Below are 19713 nucleotides of genomic sequence, written 5' to 3' on the forward strand. Positions count from 1 at the left end.
ATTTGAAATTATTTTATAATTAACAACAAAAAAAGTTACAACTAAATTTCTGTTCCTGAATCACAAGGGTAATATTTATCTCCAGATAATCTCCAAGGCTCTTGTTTGTTAGCTTAATATTTTCTTCCCCTTTAAGAATCTGACAACCCCATTTTGTTTTTCATATAACTCTCCTTTGGCCCTCACTTATTTACTTTATGCCTTTCTTCCACAACATTATCTGTTCTTGAGGATCACTCTAAAACAACAGAAGAGCCATAGTCTAACATCTAACAACTGAATTTTAACTATGGCCTATTACGTGAATTATTAAGGTCATTTTCATTACTTAAAATAGCTACCTGGACTATGATTTAAATGAATACGAGTTTAACAAATACACTGCATAAACATTTAAGGAAATCAGCACTTAACCTACGACTCAGATGATCATCCATGATTGCATACAGAGTCTTTTTTTTTTTTTTTTTCCCAGACGGAGTCTCGCTCTGTCACCCAGGCTGAGTGCAGTGGCCGGATCTCAGCTCACTGCAAGCTCCGCCTCCCGGGTTTACGCCATTCTCCTGCCTCAGCCTCCCGAGTAGCTGGGACTACAGGCGCCCGCCACCTCGCCCAGCTAGTTTTTTGTATTTTTAGTAGAGACGGGGTTTCACCATGTTAGCCAGGATGGTCTCGATCTCCTGACCTTGTGATCCGCCCGTCTCGGCCTCCCAAAGTGCTGGGATTACAGGCTTGAGCCACCGCGCCCGGCCTCATACAGAGTCTTATTAATGAAATGAGAAAGATTAAAACAATTAGACTTTAAATAACCCTTTAAAAATAGAGTGCCCTTTGATGTCATTTATGGGGAAAAAATACTTTCAAAATCTAAGGCATGAGTTGGATTAATTTATATAGTTGTCATTACTACACAGAGGACACTTCAGAACATGAAATAAGAACTGTTTCTAACCAATCAATTTTGTGAAGCCAAAAACTGTCACCCTTAACTTAACTAAGACTATTTCTGCAAGCCTTTGGAGGGGGCTTTATTATAAATAATGCAAATTTACATTTGCATTATTCATTCATGTTTTCTGTGATTTCGTTGTCAGAGCTGTGTCAAAGGTTAAGCATCGAAGACATGAAAAAAAAGACATTTCAGATTACTAAGTGTCAATGCCAAAAAAGTTGACTTTTTTGTCAACTTTTAAACTTTTGTCAACTTTTAAACAGCAACTTTTAAACTTTAAATCTTATACTAAAATGAATTTTTAAAAATGATTTGAAGGTCTTAGGGTTCAGATAAGATTACTTCACTTTTTTTTAACGTACCAGAAATCTGAAATGCATTTACTTTAAATTTGTCAGAAAGCAAAAGTTGAGGCCAGGCACGGTGGCTCATGCCTGTAATCCCTGCAGTTTGGGAGGCTGAGGTGGGAGGATCACTTGAGGTCAGGAGTTTGAGACAAGCCTGGCCAACATGGCAAAACCCCATCTCTACTAAAAATACAAAAAAATTAGCCAGGCACCCAATGGCACACACCTGTAGTCTCAACTACTCAGGAGGCTGAGGCAAGAGAATCATTTGAACCCTGGAGGTAGAGGTTGCAGCAAGCTGAGATCGTGCCATTGCACTCCAGCCTAGGCAACAGAGTGAGACTCTGTCTCAAAAAAAAAAAAAAGAAGAAAGAAAAGGTGGCATGATTCCCTCTCTTAATCTGCATCAGGACAACCTTAAACCAGCAGCTGTTAAAGAGAAGTCTGTGTACCTACAGTCCCTAAGATCTTTCATGAAGTTAGTCAAGTCAAAACTATTTTTATAATAATACTGAGATGTTCTCTGCTCTTTTCGCTATGTTCACCTTTATGCTGATGGTGCAAAAGAGATGGTGAGTAAAACTGCAAAAAGCCTACCACAAACTAAGGTATTCCTAAGGAAATTGACACTTTATAGGCTTCACCACCTCACCCTCACAGTCAAAACAAACACATTTGCTTTCAATGCTTCACCTGAATTACAATAATTGCTGCGAGGATAAGCACTACGTGATTGTTTTCTAGCTAGCTAAAATAACCACTTTTAAAATAGAACATCGTTTTATTTGAAACAATGTCTGACAGACAAACTACGGTTATTTAACCTTGGGTGTCTGGCCGATATTTTCTTGGAAATGAACCAATGCTGGGAAACAACTGGCAGTAATTGTTACCAATGATAAGATTCATGTTTTCCAGCAAAAAAAAACAAAAAACAAAAACAAAAACAAAAAAACAGAATTTTGGAAAACTTGTATCTGTCACCATGCATTTGACAGCTTCCCAATTCATAAGGATTTCTGATGAGCTTTTTGGTAATATTAACCAAAGTGATGTTTTACAATGAAATGTGTTAACATTTTTAAGTTCTTGCATAACTCAGCAAATCAATATTTTTCAAATAGCCAATGCATGAAGCTACAAAATTAGGTTTGAGTAAAGATCTATTCAAAGCACGGAATAAACAAATGGATTTCCTATAACAGAGTATGAAAAGTACACTGATACGGTATCAGGTTCATCACTGCAATTAATCCTTAGGAAACTATCACTTACCAAGTTTCGGTAGAGGAATATCTATAGTTACCTATAAAGGCTATTCAACACTCTTGCCTTTTCTAATTACATCTTTGTGTGTGAGACCAGATTTTCTTCATATATACTTCAATCAAGAAGCATATTGTAACATATTGAGTACAGAAGTAGATAGGAGAATATAGCTGCCTTCTATGAAACCAGACATTAAAGAGATTTGCAAACATGTAAGACAATGGCACTCTTTTCACCAAATTTTGTTTGTTGGGAAAACAGTTATTTTTCACAATAAATATGATATTTATGTTAACATGTACTAGATTTCTCTTGAAATGAATAGCGAAATAAAGATTTGTAAATGTCTTATCTCTTAATACAGTACATTTTAATAAGACTAAATCTAAGTATAATATTCATAATCAAAAGTTTCTTGGTATCTTAAATAAAAGAATATAAAGGGCCCCAAGATTAAACAGTTTGAAAACCACTGCCTTAAAGCATTCCTTGGCCTCCAACCAGTTTGGATCAGACCCCTACCAGTGAAAAAATTCTGTGTACCAACCTCCAGTAAAAGTATAACAATTTTAAAATTAAATACTTGTACTACTGACAATTCACAGCATCAGTATTAGTAAGGCATAGTTGTTTCCCTTTCTTTAAATGGTAAAAACTAAATATATTTACATGTTGCAACATTTCTTTTCCACACTTTACCTTCCATTTCACACACTGGAGACACAACTTCAGAGGCCTCTTTCCCCTCATGTCCTCTCATCAAACCAGACATCAAGCTCTTTATCACACCCACGGCCTAAATTGTCAACCTCAGTCTCTCTCTGCACTAACACTGCCTCAGTTCATCTCCTCATCTTTTTTTTTTTTTGTCTCATCTAAGGCCTCCTAATAGCTGTCTCAGCCTTCAGTACCTTTCCCACCAATCTGTCTTCTAAACTGTTGTCATACAGTTCTCATCATGTCATACTACTGCAATAAAGACCACATAAAACGGTTAGCATCTGGCCTCTGTTACACACCATGCTTTGACATATTTACAACTCCTCACACCATCTGTGCATTCCTTAACAAATGTATATAAAAAGACTGCTGTTTAGCCATTCTATCTTGCTTCTCTGAGTACTTAGGCTACCGAAAAGTCCTCCTCACACCATCCCCACTCCCCTTCCAACCGTATTCACTTGAACCACTTCCTGCCTGTTCTTCAAGACTCAGCTCAAGCATAAATTAAGCATGAAGCCTCCACCGTGTCTCCCCTGCACACGCACATACATTGGCTTCATCACTGCACTTATTGTGCTGTGCTATAAGTTACATATTTTCAAGAATATTCCTCCAACTAGACAATTGGTTGTGTGGCTTTGGCAAAGTCATTTAAACTCGAATTCCTAGTTTCTTTATTTGTAAAACAATCTTGTAAGATAGTTGTAAAAATTAAGAGACATAAAAAAATGTAAAGATGTAGTTTCTGCCCCTACACTATCATGAGTACTAAAAAATATCCATTATATTGGTATACTTTTTTCATTTTCACCTGAGTATTATGGCATTATGTAGATACTGCCTCAGACTACATTAAAAAATCATAGTACCTTATTATACCTGTATATCCATGACACTTAAAGATTATCTTCAATTATACAACAATTTTGAAAGAGGGGGCTTGTAAATCTCTATTTCTGCTAAAGCGAATATACAGGAAATGCCCTTTATCTCATTTGGCAGAATTACAGTAAGAGAATCAGACTGTCTACAAACATGTTTCTTTTCCCTCCCCACTCTCAGTGGACTACGCAGATATTACCAAAAAAGGGCAGTGGCAGGAGGCGGGGGGCGGGGGCGGGGAAGAAAATGGAATTCTTCCAAAAATCAGGAAGGGAATAATAAGAAAACCATAATCAGGTAGCTAAATAACAATATATTCTAAAGAAAAGAGAATACAAGGAATTGATTTTGAGTTGTGCTTTTCAGAAAAGCAAAGAGAAATTATTAGAAAGAGGCTTGAGCAAATCATTACAGGCACATTTCCTGCACCACCACCTCCTACCCACCTAATTTTCATCTCCCACTGTATTGCTTTTTCCCCGGTTTAGTAATTTTATTGAGAAAACAGGAGCCTCAATTACCAGATTTGGCCATGTGGCTTACAATCACTTGCCAATCCATAAAGATTTCTAATGAACTTGTTGGTAATATTAACCAAAGTGATGTTACAATGAAATGTGTTAACATTTTTAAGTTCTTGCATAACTCAGCAAACCAATGTTTTTCAAATAGACAACGCATGATGCTACAAAATCAGGTTTGAATGAAGATCTATTTAAAGTACAGAATAAACAGAGGCCGGGTACAGTGGCTCACGCCTGTAATCCCAGCACTTTGGGAGCCCAAGACTGTGGATCACCCGAGGTCAGGAGCTTAAGACCAGGCTGGCCAACATAGCAAAACCCATCTCTACTAAAAATACAAAAATGAGTCAGGCGTGGTGGCATGCTCCTGTAATCCCAGCTTCCTTGGGAGGCTGAGGCAGGAGAATCGCTTGAACCCCTGAGGCGGAGGTTGCAGTGAGACTCCATCTCAAAAAAACAACAACAAAAACAAAGTACAGAATAAACACATGAATTTACTGTAACAGAGTACAAAAGCTATACTGATATGGTATCAGGTTCCTCATTGCAATTAATCCTGCAATCTGACAAGTTGGTACAGGTTTTCATTTGAGCTACAAAAACCTAAACAAAAGAGCATCATGTTTTCAAATTGTTAGTTTTGAAAAAATCAATTAAATGGTAAAACAGAATTATATCATTTAATACACTTTAGTATTCTTTTGACATTTTAGGTTGTAATATCCAAAATAACTTTAATTTCTTTTTCTATATTTTTAAATCTCTTACATAAATATTTCTGATTCAATAGAGCTTCTTCAGTAGCCAAAAACTACTGCTGTATGGGTCAGAAAGGAATTTAAGGAGAAAGGAACAAATATGTATTAAACATCTGTTTGCCTCTTTATAAACATTATCTCATGAATAGTCACAATACCTCCATGAACTCATATCAGTGCCATTTTATAAAAAATAAAAATGGAAGCTCAGAGAGGCTGAATAATTTTTCAGGGTCATAAAACAAATGATAATGGTTTATGCTAGCTAACATTCATTGCATTATGTCACTCATCTTCACAAACTCTTATAAGATGGGTGCTATTATTATGCTCAGTTTAAAAATGAGAAAACAGTAGTTACAAAACATGTTTACAGTCACACAGCTGGCAAGTGGATAAAAGAAGGTTAACCCACATGGTCCAACCCCAGAACCTGCCTGCTAGTCAGTGTCTGATCTTTCCCTTGATCACATTGTCTAGCTTAAGAGGCCATCTAGCTCATTAAAGACAAATGAAAGTCTTCAGGATATGATTCTGCACAGAATTGCATCTTATAAATGTTACCATGAGACTGAACCCTTCTTATTTTTCTAAAGAGCTCATGATACAGGAATAAGATGTTAGACTGTGTAATAATTTCCTGTCACTTTCTTTTCAATTTGGTACTCTACTTCAAATGGTACCAGAATGAAAGTGCCAGTGTTCGTTATTATCTCATTTATTTATCCCACAAACATTCCATGAGCCCTATACTATGAGCCTACTGATGAAATAAAACTGTGAAGAAATCAACGATGGTGGTAAATATTAATAATTTGCCAGCAAGCAGTAACTCACAGGTCCCCAATAATTACTGTGGTGAGAGATATTTTTATTAATTGAAGTCTAACTCAACTCTTTATTGTTATCTTGCTTGTCATCATTTAGTCCTCACAAGACCCATCTGAGGTAGGTTTCTTAGGCTGCTTTCACAGATGCAGGAGGGTACAGCCATTCACGGAGATGAAGGAGCTTGCTCAAACTCACAGAACCTGTGTCTGCCGACCTGAAGTCCAGTGCTCCCTCCATGAGCTGACCGTTTCCTCTTAGTCACTGAGAATCAGAACCTATTGCCAAATCAGAGTTATATACATCCTCGGACTTGAGCCTGTTTTCTGACCCGGAATCCACTAACTGAAGGAAAGGCCAGGACTCTAGGAGGAGGGACATTGCCACAAACATCATGACAAGTTTGTATATATGGAATGATAACCTGAGTCTTTCCCCAAAGAGAACTATGGCCATCTATTTAAGTAACTGTACACCGAGGAAAGTGAAATACATTTTGAACATTGTTGTCAGAGACATGAAGAGTCTGCATGGCTTCCCCTTAAAGTGGGCTTACATAGGGCAGGTAATATATGGGATTATGACCCAACTGCTCAGCCAATGGTCCTTTCCCCAGTCCCTGATATTTAATTATAGCACATATATGCAACAGCTGGTAGAACTCCCTACACTGTTCTTTGGTCCCTTAGCCAAAGCAATAAGAGTTATCATTCCCTACAACGCCATCATAGTGAGGAAAGCCAAGTGAAAGCCCTGTAACTCCACCATCAGCAGCAGCAGTCAAAAGTGTAAGCCAAATCCCATATAAATGGACGAACTACTGAGTGTCAGACTGAGCGTCTCTAAGTATCAGACCAAGTCTTCTAGCTTTGTTAATTTAGTTAGTAATATTTTTACTTCTCTGAGCTTCACTTTCCTTCTCTGTAAAATGGGTTCTTGTGAAGAGGAAATGAGATCATATAAAGCATTTAGCACAGTCCCTAGCATACGATAAGTACTCAGAGAATATTAGTTGCTACATTTTCTATTATTTATTATTGGGGAAATATTTCCAGGCAGAAAAGAGGAATATTGGTAGTCAACAAAATTAGCTCCTTTCAGGCATTAAGAAGAAACTTGAAAGCTGGAGGCCATCTTTTTCTAAGTCTCTACCAACAGCTTCTAGAAATACCAAGTCTGGTGATTTTTAACACTGAACAGAATTAGTATAATGACATGACAAGGATTTGTGAACACAAACAGCTCCAAGAATCATGCTTGACTGCCCAATAGGAAAAGCTCCACTTCATAATTTAGTGAGAAGTGACAGATGTCCATAACATCCAAGTTTTGTGTTCCCCTCTCACTTTTCCTGTATGTGCTATAGAGAGACAAGGGCTGAGATGAAAAACTTCCCTGTGCCTTGCAAGGAGATAGAGTATGGATTGCTTGTTCTCTCAAACATTTTGATTCACTGGGCAGGTTTTTTTTCACTAAAGCAACAATTTTTGGAGAGGTGGTTATTGAAAGTAAATTATTAGTGAGCATTTTCACTCCTTTACATTAACTGGATCATAAACCTGGCACTGGTGAATCGATGTGTATCTCTTGAAGGTTAGGAAAGTCATAGTGACGAGGTTCCTTACCTACAACAATGCCATAGGAAAAAAACAGAAAGTAGATATTGGGAGCAAAACTGCTCAACATCAGGCCTCCAGCCACCATGAAGCCACTGAAGATTGTGACGGGTCTTGCTCCAAAAGATGAGACACAGAGACTGCAGACAGGACCTAAAAAAAGAAGTGAAACCTTCACTTATTATCATATGATCCATCCGTCATAAGTTCAAAATGATTCTTTCCATCATAAAACAACAAAAATAAACATGCACTGAGTATTTATGCTATGCAGACACTATATGAGGCAGCTCACGTGAACAATCTCATCTCATTTTAATCTTACTGCAGCCCTGGGAGGTGGATACTATTGTTAGTCTCATTCTTTTTGATAATGAAATTAAAGGATAAGATCACACAGGTTGGGCCGGGCACGGTGGCTCATGCCTGTAATCCCAGCACTTTGGGAGCCCGAGGTCTGAGGATCACCTGAGGTCAGGAGTTCAAGACCAGCCTGACCAACATGGTGAAACTCCATCTCTACTAAAAATAGAAAAATTGGGCGGGCGCAGTGGCTCAAGCCTGTAATCCCAGCACTTTGGGAGGCCGAGACGGGCAGATCATGAGGTCAGGAGATCGAGACCATCCTGGCTAACCTGGTGAAACCCCGTCTCTACTAAAAAAAATACAAAAAAAAACTAGCCGCGCGAGGTGGCGGGCGCCTGTAGTCCCAGCTACTCGGGAGGCTGAGGCAGGAGAATGGCGTAAACCCGGGAGGCGGAGCTTGCAGTGAGCTGAGATCCGGCCACTGCACTCCAGCCTGGGCGACAAAGTGAGACTCTGTCTCAAAAAAAAAAAAAAAAAATACAAAAATTAGCCGGGCGTGGTGGCGTGCACCTGTAGTCCCAGCTACTCGGGAGGCTGAGGCGGAGAATCACTTGAACCCGGGAGGTGGAGATTGCAGTGAGCTGAGATCATACCACTGCACTGCAGCCTGGGCAACAAGAACGAAACTCCATCTCAAAAAAAAGGAAAAGGAATTTAAAAAAAAAAAAAAAAAAAAAATCACACAGGTAAAATGGAGGTTCTGGAGTCAGATTTTATTCAAATTCTAGCCCTACTACTTGGTAGCTGTTTGGTCTTGGGCAACTTGTTTGATCATTCTGTGCCTTAGTTTCCTCATCTGAAAATGGGAATTATAATAGTACCCATCTGATAGTGTTACTGTGCCCTGTTGACTGACAGGCAAAAGTGACCATCACCTGGAATTGTTCTACCATAAGTGGGCAACTGCTCATGTAAAAGAATTTAAGTGATAGTGAAATTCTTCGCTACTAGGACTGTACTCAGAAGTATAGAACTTAATATACTAGAAATAAAAGGATGTTAAGGGTTATTTAGCCCAACAGTCTCATTTAACATAGAAGGAAACTGAAGCTCAAAGAAGCTGTTCAAGTCTATGGTAGAAGAAAGACCAAGGATTTGGAAGCAAAGAGAAGTCTATCTGAATTGAGTTGACAACCTTTCAAGCTATGATCTCCAATTTTCAAAAACCACACCTACCAGAATGGCTAAAGAGAGACAATACTGTTAGCAAGAAAGTGGTAGGAACAGGATTCTCACACACTGCTGGCAGTGTTTGTTAAAGCTGAACACAGCACGCTGTAAAACCCAGAAGTTTCAATTCTATGTATACACCCAACAGAAACACCCACATAAACACCTAAAGTTATGTACATAATTATATGGCAGTGAAAATGATCTACAACTACACATGTTAAGGGTGTATCACACAAACACAATGTAAATGAAAGACACCCAACGTAAGTACAACCCATATAATTTCAATTATAAAAACTACAGAAACAAGCAAAACTAATCTGTGTTAGAAGTCAGGATACTGGCTATCTTTATTAGGGGCTGGGGAGTCATAATCAGAAGAGAGCAAAGGCAAGCTTGCAGGGTACTGCTCATGTTCTGGTTCTCGGCATGAATGTCATGATTATATGAGTGTGTTCAGTTCATGAACATTCATCAAGCTATACTGTCATGATACATACACTTTTCTGTATGTATGTGTCTTTTACCCCTTTTTGAAGCAACCTCAGAGAAACAATGGAATCCATCACAGTCTCACTATTTGTAAATGACAGAAGCAGGTTCCAATAACCCATGTACTATACTATGTTCTTACATTCTTCTCAATTCCAGAGAATTTCTTAAACACATACTTAAGACCAGTTTATGGCCCCTGAAATATACTGAGATCACAGCTTCTGGTGCTTAAGGGTCTCCCACATTCTTTCCTGGCCATAAATTGGATCCTTCCATTTTCAGGCCTTCTTGTGTAAGTCAGTGCAGAAGAGGAGACTGACACATTTACATGACAAACAGAGGGAAATATTCTGTGCCAGTATTTTAAAAGGAAAATCCATCTGAAAGACCAAACTTGTCATCCAATAGTTGGGCTGTCTGTACACCCAATGAGAAATACTTAGATAATTCAAAAATAGAAACGTTTTAAGGGTCTAATTTTACAAATGGATGTCTGAGAGCATAAGGCATGACACTTCTCTGTTGTTAGCAAACTACATTGACATTGAGTTTCAGTGTTCGCAAATTTTACAACACAGTGGAATTGAAACACACAGAGACTGTTCCTGGAATACTCGAAAAGTTTCAAGTTTCATCCCCAAAACAGGACTTTAACTCTATGCTCCTTAATGCATGTTAATTCCACGAGGAAGCCTCAGAGGCTGGGAGTGTGGGGGTAAGATGGAGGAGTCATAATTTTCATAGCGCATACAACCAAAGCCACTGTTGTATGAAATATACAGCATTGTTATAAACTATGTGATAAATTCTGAAGTCACTTTTCTTGCCTAACAAATGATTTTTTTGAAAAACATTTAAGCATTAGGAAAAAATGAACAGAAATTCTCTTACAGGTGAAAACAGCAAATGGAAACAGGTTTTAAAGTTCTCTACTTTCACACTGCCATCTGCTGCCGATTTAGAGAAATATATCATTAGGTCAGAGATCAAAGACAAAAAATTTTAGAACTGAAATTTTGGAAGTTGCAAATGGTCTAAACACCTCAATTTAAAAATGGTGAAACTGGAACTCAGAAAGATCATGTGATTTGACCAAGAGTCCACAGCTAGCCAATGACAGGTCTAAGGCCAAAGTCAGACCAGCATTCTCCCTGATTGAGAAATAGTTCAATTGGGATCTTAATTTTTTCCTAGAAATCAAATTATTAGTAAAGAACATCAGTGTACTGTTAGAATAGGTAGGTAGGCAGACATGAACAGGGCAGGAGAGCCCTTGCCTCACCCAGGAATTTCCGGTAACCATCAGGTGATGGTCAGGTGTTTATTATGCTGTTTTTCTGAAATGATAATTGGCCACAGCCAACACCAGGGGAAAACCGTCTCCCAGTAGATAGAAAACAGCTGGAGCTGGTGATCAGCCGCTTCCCAGTAAGATCTCAGGAGTTGGGCACATGGACTCGGGCATGCTCTCTAAGAGGCAAAATGGAGGTACAACCTTCCTCTGGGGTGATTTGCCTGCTAAAGGAAAATTGTCCCTACGGAGCACGAGCACAACCTCAGTAAACACACTATGCACGTGGTCACCCTCCCAAATGACCAACACTGCACATGCAGCAGTTGAGCAACAGCCAACCACGAGGAAAGAATCAAGAGAGAAGGAAAATCCCCAGAACCATGCCAACTTGTAAAACCCCAAGTCAAGGACTGAATGGGGCATTTGAATCTCTCAAGTTGCCCATGTGGCCCTCTTACAAGTGTAAATACTTCCTTTCACTCCTGCTCTAAAATTTTTTAATAAACTCTCACTCCTGCTCTAAAACTTGCCTTGGTCTCTTTCTCTGCTTTAAACCCACTTCTGTCCCCTGGCTGAATTCTTTCCTCCGAGGAAGCAAGGATCAAGTTTGCAGCAGACCTGTATGGATTCACCACTGGTAATGGTACTTTGGTTAATGTCTTATAGATAACATAGCTTTATGAACTTATGTTAGATGAAAACATAAAATTTATAATCACTTGGTGTTCAATAGTTTAGAGCAAATTATTTTACCCTTATCCTTAGAACCCGGGTTTATTTATAGATCCTATTTACATAGATTTAAAATACAATAGCCTCATATTTCAGCAATAACAAGACAAAATGTATCAAAGTGACCATCAAGTCACATCTGCAAAATGTGACACATTTATATGTTTAGCTTTGTAGTAACTGTGCAAGGCCTCAAGATGATAAACCATCTATTATTCCTCAGCACTGGATGAGTTTCAAGACACAGATTAAATGAAAGGGCTACTTGCAGGAGATTTCTTACAATGCAAAGTGAAAACTTTGCAGAAGGGAACTTTGGAACAAAAGTTAGTTTACCTATGACATGAACCGGTGATTCCACACCTTAGAACCTGAACAATTTTAGGGGAAAAAAGGGGGAAAAGGGGAAGGGGATTCCTAATTTTTTATTTTCACAAGATACTTTAAAAATGGAATAACCGGCCAGGCATGGTGGCTCAAGCCTGTAATCCCAGCACTTTGCGAGACCAAGCCAGGTGGATTACCTGAGGTCAGGAGTTCAAGACCAGGTTGGCCAATATGGCGAAACCCTGCCTCTACTAAAAGTACAAAAATTAGCCAGGTGTGGTGACACATGCCTGTAATCCCAACTACTCAGTAGGCTGAGGCAGGAGAATTGCATGAACCAGGAAGGTGGAGGTTGCAGTGAGCTGGGATCACGCCACTGCACTCCAGCCTGGGCAACAAGCAAAATTCTGTCTCAAAAAAAAAAAAAAAGTAATAGCCATCTATTATTACTACTGCTTAATTAGAGAAGAAGAAATGTTTAAATAAGCAAATAGAAGGATGTAATTTCAGAATAAAAGGCAAGGCAGTAAAAAGGTAATGGGAACTTCACACACACACACACACACACACACACACACACTCATACATTTCATCTATCATTGCCTTTATATTTATTTTGCCTTTGGTGAAAGTTTTTCTGGAACTTACCATTGCCTGTGTATTAGTGTTCAAGAGCCAATATTACTGTTGTCAGTATTGGTGTTTAGAAGCCACTATTGCCTCAGCTTTCTAAGTTACCACCACTCCTGGCTAATTAAAAAAAAAAAAAAAATTACAGAGACAGGGTCTCATTATGTTGCCCAAGCTGGTCTTAAACACCTGGTCTCAAGTGATCCTCCTATCTCAGCCTCCCAAAGCTCTAAGTTTTATAGGCATGAGCCACTACACCCAGCCCAGTGTGTATTTATTATACCTATAGCTCATCTAAACTGGAATGAGCCACATTTCAGGTGCCCAGTAGCCACATGTGCCCACCGTACTGGACAGTACAGTTCTACAGTCTCATATAATGTTAGAAAAGGACACAGAGAAATCAAACACAATCCAGGATCTAGACAAGAGGCAAAACAAACTCACATCAAGGGTTAAAATAAAACCCAAGGCCAAAAGCACCAAAAGAAAGGTTCAGACGGCTTGTTTGGGGATTTCATAAGAGGGAGAACAACCAAAGCCACAGAACTAAGCCTTGAACTAGGCTGCGAAGTATGGTTATGTCAACAAAAGGGACGAACATGTATTCTAAATGGAGGAAATAGAAACATAATGTGATTTTTCAGTTTTTAATTTATTATAGGATAGTTTTGGGAATGAAATTATTCCCTTTGGGAAATAAACTCAACCTCCAGCACTTCTTTTTCCTAAAAAGTTTCAGAAAGTCCCAGGAGTAGAAGGATGGTCAGGTCTGCTGCAGTGAATACATAAGTTGGCTGATGCTACAGTGAGAAACAAAATATAGCAGTAACCAAGTTGTGGACCTGCCATGCAGCAAGGATTTCCTAACAGAGTGGATCAGTTGGGCCTGTGAAGGTTCTGCCTTTCCACCTAAAATGCAGGGAGCCCAAGGTGTGAGCTCCCCCAAATTGCAGGTTCCTCAATCCTTGCTCCAGCAAAGACTGTAAATCTCAAGTTCATCTCCTTGAAAAAGAAAAAGGCACTAAGGAGCCACGCCCACTCAAATTGTTGATCTCATATACCCTGGCTGCCTTTCATTTTAGTTGGTTTGGTGGTATTTAGATGGCAGAAAGCTTAACCAAAACCTGGTCTTTATTCCTACCAATCTTAAATCTGCCTAGCACACTGGGAACCTGCCAACGCAACAGAATCCTTGAGAGAGGCAGGAATTCAGTACTTCTTGAAGGAGTTAACAGTGCTTAGCGATAAAGCCCAAACCCAGCTCTGCCAGCACTCATAACTCATTCAGCAAGTGGGCCTGGCCATACTGACTCACTGTATTAACATGGTGATATGTTTACTGACTCATATTATGAGTTTGAACACCTTTGGAGGAGGTGAAGACAAAAGGGAGAGGGCAAGAACTCTCAAATCTGCTTTCAGTACAAAACTGCAGACTAGATCTCCGTGTTGTTTCCTGCTGTTTCAGCACTTGGGTAGTGTGAGAAACAGAACCACCGTTTCCTTGAATTTGGAGAACAGTATCTAGCCAAAGGGTGTGTTAGCTCATCTTAAAACAATGCAAGGCCGTGATAGCTCTCTAGTTCAGTTACCTTCCATTCCTCCCGTATCAGTCAGGTTTCAACCAGAGAAACAAAACCAGTAGGAAGTATATATTAAGACATTTATTGCAAGGAATTGGCTTACACATTTCCATACTAGGCAGCCAGACAATACCTGCCTAGCTAACCAAGTCAAAAATTCGTAGGGGAGGCTGTTAGGAAGGGCATGTTGGAACTCTCAGGGATAGGTCGCAGCTACAATTACAAGCAGAATTTCTTCTTTGGGGAAAGCTCATTTCTGCTCTTAAAGCCTTGCAACCATTGAGCCAAATCCATCTAGATTTTCTAGGATAATCTGCCTTATTTAAAGTTAAGTGACTATGCACTTTACTCACATCTACAAAATAACTTCACAGCAACACCTAGATTCGTGTTTGAACAACTGGAGAAAGTAACCTAGCCAAGGTGACACATAAAACTGACCGTCACACCTTCCAACATAATCCCTCCTCTCCAGCCAAATTTACTCCACCAGAACACAGCCTCTGCAGTACGGGATCCAGGCCTCTGCATAAAGTTAATTCGCATGGACTTCCCTCTCCCTGTCTATCTGCTTATGAAAGTCCATCTTCCTATCTGGCCCATCTCAATAGCTTCCTCAAAAGCTATCCCTCTAAAACCTCAGAGATTGTTCTGCCATTGCTATTCTCCTTGATACTTGTGAATTCTCAAATTATTAGTTATCTTTTTTTTCTGTCTCTTCCCTGAGACTACAAACCTCTTAGAAACATGGATGGTGTTTTCTATCTTGGCATCCCTAACTCAGAGACCTTAGGAATATATGTAATGAGAATGCGCTCATTCACAATGTATAACTCAGGAGGGTGGGATCCTTCTTACCCAGCTTTATTCATCCCAGGGATTATCCGGACAAAGAAAGAAATCAGGCAAGGGGAAGAAGTATTTTCTTCTCAATTATTTAAGTTTCAAGGAAAAGGAATTAAGAATTAAGATTATGAAGAGTGTAAAGCCCAGAATTCCATGCCTTTTCACAGTTGTAATATGTTGTTATGAGCTACTGTCCAAATCTAGGTTTGTCAACGCCCAGGAGTAGGACTTCATATTTCACATGCTTAGGCACAATCTTGGCAAAGTTCCAGCTCCCTCTCCTGCCCATCTTTCCAAAAACTGTCTTCATCTTTCATCCTGAAGGGTCCCTTTCTTTTGCACATTTTATAGACAATTTACTTCTCATTATTTACATGGCATGAGTAGTGCCACATGCAAGGAGAAATCTACAATGGTTCTCTTTATTTTAAAAAATGTCAAAGCAAATCATACATCAGAGAGTTATCAAAAAGTTAAAGATTAAAATTTAAAGATAGAAGGCTTAAGTCAGTGGTAGTTCCTAACTAAAAATCACTTTGGGGACTTAAAAAAATTCATGAGGTCAGGCACAGTAGCTTATGCCTGTAATCTCAACACTTTGGGAGGCTGAGGCAGGAGAATCCCTTAAGCCTAGGAGTTTGAGACCAGCCTGGACCACATGGTGAGACCTTGTCTCTACAAAAAATAAGAAAAAAATAATTAGGCATGGTGGCATGCACCTGTAGTCCCAGCTAATCAGGAGGCTGAGTTGGGAGGATCACTTGAACTCGGGAGGTCAAGGTTGCAGTGAGCCAATACAGCACCACTGCACTCCGGCCTGGGTGACAGAGCAAGACCCAATCTCAAAAATAAAAAATAAAAAAATAAAAAATTCATGAATCTAGGCCCCATCATGGACCAAATGAATTAGAATGTCTGAGTGTCAAATCCACGCAATTATATGCTGAAATGGTCCCATAGATGATCCCAATTATCTCCCTGGCTAAGAACCACTGATGTCCATTTGAGTAACCAACATAAAAATACTTATTCCACTACCAAGGTACTAATAATCCACTTGTTTCTCTGTAGAGCAAAGTTGTTACAAAGCAGATGGTCAAAGTGGCTTGCACACTGCCAGACACTGCTTACTAAGACACTGCTTACTAATACTACATAAACACTGTTTCAGAGTTTGCTTCTTAATTTATGCTATGAGGAACCCAAAGAGGCCAACATCAAATACAATATGTTCAATGGAGCCAGCCATGCTGAAACTTGTACACAATATCTAAAGTGTATGTATGTATGTTTATATATATATATATATATGCATACACACGCATACACACACACACACACACACACACACGCAGGCGTAAGTTATCCTTTTTTTCCCTACCACTTTTCATTCTTGAATTATTTGCCCGCATTTTTTCTACGCTCATCTTTAAAAGCTTTGCTCACCAGGTGCAAATGACATTGAACCTAGAGAGGTTAAGTGACTTGCATAAGGTCACTCAGCTCAATGGTTGTAGAGCCAGGACTTGAATTAGCTTCTGACTCCACCCTGAAGCTCCTTCAAGTACTTGTTGTCTCCTAGAATTTTGATAAGATGGCCTAACTCTCTGGTCCCTACAAGCAGGGCTGGCTTGTTGGATTTGTGACCTATGCAAGTTGCACAGGGCCCAGTGCTTAGAAGGATCCCACACTTGGTTTAGTGCTCTGCTGTCACTAAATTCTTAATTTTTTAACAAGGATTCTGTATGTTCATTTTGCACTGGGGCCTGCAAATTATGTAGCCAGTTCTGCCTAAGAGTAAAGAGGGCTGCTCCTGGCTCTTGAGATGAGTGATCATCCACCTAGAAACTTGGAAAACATGTAGAGCTGTAGTTGAATTGTCAAAAACAGTCAGCTTCAGCTCTGACCACCAATGCCCATCCTTAAGGAGATCTAGGCTTTCCTCAACCCTCTACTCCAACCTGGACAGACTTGTGAAAAGAAGCTTCATTCTTCAAGTATGTGCTCATTGAGTTAGCATTTCAATTATCCTTTGACCCTTGCTGGAAGCCAAAGTAATTACATTTCTGTTTAACTTAGTATTTGCTAATAGAAATGGTGACTAATTAGAGAACATTTAAAAAATTCTTTCCTCCCCACTACCGGTCTTATTTTAGAAATCAATACTTTCAAATCGCATTATTAACATTATCAATTATCATCCACTTGTACTTTGATGGCTTTACAAGCAATCCTTATTTTGAGAAACTCTATGAAACAAATCTAGGGCAAATTTTTCCTGTTTCCCTTGAGCTCATAATGGCAATATTTTTATTTGTTTACTTATATTTAGTCATCTTATCTGACATAGTGAGATGATCTCGCATTGTTTTTTAAGCCTTTTTGTCTTGTTTATCATTTAACAAGGTAATACAACAATTGGAAGCATTGCTTTTTTTGAAAGATATCCCCTTTAAAATTCAGGAGAGAAGCATATTTAAAAGAAGGAATGACTAATGCATTTTGTTTTAAGCATATTTTCAAGAAACCATTTTAGAGCTGAAAAATACCTTACAAATCATATTTAATGTTCTTATTTTCCCCATAAGAATAGAGATTGTGATTTGCTCAATGAATAATGGTGAGTTCATAGCATACAGGAAGAGAGCCCAGGGCTATGGACTCTATCTAGATCACCATCTTTTGTGTTTAAATAGTTCCAAATATGTTGGAGTAATGGTCACTAAATATTACTGCAGAGTTCAAACTATGACTCTAGAAGTTGAAGTGGCATATGATTTTAATGGTGCAAAGGAAAATAAAAAGTCTCTACTGTTCTCTCTAAAGATGACAGGAATCACTATTACATCATATGTAACTGTTCATCAAGAATATCACTTTTGGAGACACACAAAATATATCACATGTATCTTATACATAACACTATATTAAAATCTTTAATGAAGATTTTAATGTTGTGATTGGATTGGATTTTGTGAGACTCTTTGCTATGTCTGCTTTTTCTTGTGAAGTTCTCATGACCACAGGACATGTGATTTGACCACAGTGTATCTGGAGCAGAGAAGAGTAATCACAAGCCATGTAGAAGCTACTTAGAAGGCTGCCGAGAGCCATTTGGTCCTTTGGTCCTTACCAGTGTACCTTGAACATACTTTGAATGTACCTGGATCACTACCTTCATCTCCCTGACTCATTCTTACTCATACATGTGTGTCTCACAAGACTGTGAGCCTCTTAAGGGCAGGAACCATGTGTTTGCTGTTCATCTTTTCATTTGTAGCATCTAGTTCACTGCCTGGCACATCATAGAAAATAAATGAATAAAGAAATGAATGAATGGATGGATGATTTAACATCTTAGGGAGTGCCTGCATTTTCACACAGATTTATTACAGTGAAAGTACAATCATTTTAATGAAGGTGGGAAAAGATATGTTATACTTTGAAAAGAAAGCCCTCTCTGCCTTGCATAATGTTCACGATGTAGTAAGCGTAATTAAATGATTAAAGAGTAAAGAGAGGCATAAATTTATCCACTTACTTGCAAGCAAGCCAACTCCACTTGCCAGGGATCCAACCCAGGCTGTTTTTCCTTTCCCTTCACCAAAGGCATCCAGCCATTCTATGTACAGGACTCCAACAGCTAGCGGGGATCCGTAACACAAAAACTGAGTAAAGAAGGAGACAAACACAATCACCCAGCCCCATCCACCGTCAGGTGACTTTTTAAGTTCCATTGTAAGACAAATTCAGGAGACGTTTCTCTGCAGGTCCTAAACAAAAACAAAGAGAAAAGAAAAGCTTATTTAGAGTATGGTAGGACACAGCACTTAGGGTTAAAATATCTCCTCCGAAAGTAAAAAATAAAAAAGGTTCTCCAAAGACACGCATGGAAAAGCATAAAATATCAGACATAACAAGTTAACAAATACATTTGCATTTATTATTTGAATAAATGATGCATATACATGGTACAATTTTTTTTAATTATAAAAAGGAGTAAAGTGAAATATAGCCTTCTCAACCTTGTCTACCTTCACCAGGTTCCCACCCTGCTCAACCACAGAAAGCCACTGATGTTAGTTTCTTAGTTTTTAGTTTCTTGAGTTCCCTAGGAAGTAGATTCCTAGCAAGAAGGAGACTGATTAGGAATGCTCTCTAGTTGATGCCTATGGAAGGGCATAGATGGCAAAGGGAGCAGATCAGCTGCAGATAACTTTCCAGTTCTAAAGAAGGGGATTTCTAAAGTTGGGATGACCCTTCAGAGCTGTGCTGAGCTGGGTGCTGGGAGTTTCCCATCCATACTTCCATGTTGATCATGCACTGGATGTGGCTACCCAGGAATGGGTGGTGATCAGAGGTGAG

At 39.0% G+C, this 19713-nt stretch overlaps 1 protein-coding gene across 1 annotated transcript in view; it reads right to left on the minus strand.

Moving 5' to 3' along the window:
- SLC16A9 (solute carrier family 16 member 9) overlaps positions 1-19713 on the minus strand; it is a 58219-nt gene that overhangs the window by 15384 nt on the left and 23122 nt on the right. The window contains exons 2-3 of the mRNA XM_017963062.3: positions 18890-19121; positions 7909-8052 (exon numbers count right to left, since the gene is read on the minus strand). Coding sequence (XP_017818551.1) covers positions 7909-8052; positions 18890-19085 — 340 coding nt within the window. The 5' untranslated portion in view covers positions 19086-19121. The remainder of the gene's footprint in view (positions 1-7908; positions 8053-18889; positions 19122-19713) is intronic.

The sequence above is a fragment of the Papio anubis genome, chromosome 11 (assembly GCF_008728515.1).
Source record: "Papio anubis isolate 15944 chromosome 11, Panubis1.0, whole genome shotgun sequence".
NCBI classification, from domain to species: Eukaryota; Metazoa; Chordata; class Mammalia; order Primates; family Cercopithecidae; genus Papio; species Papio anubis.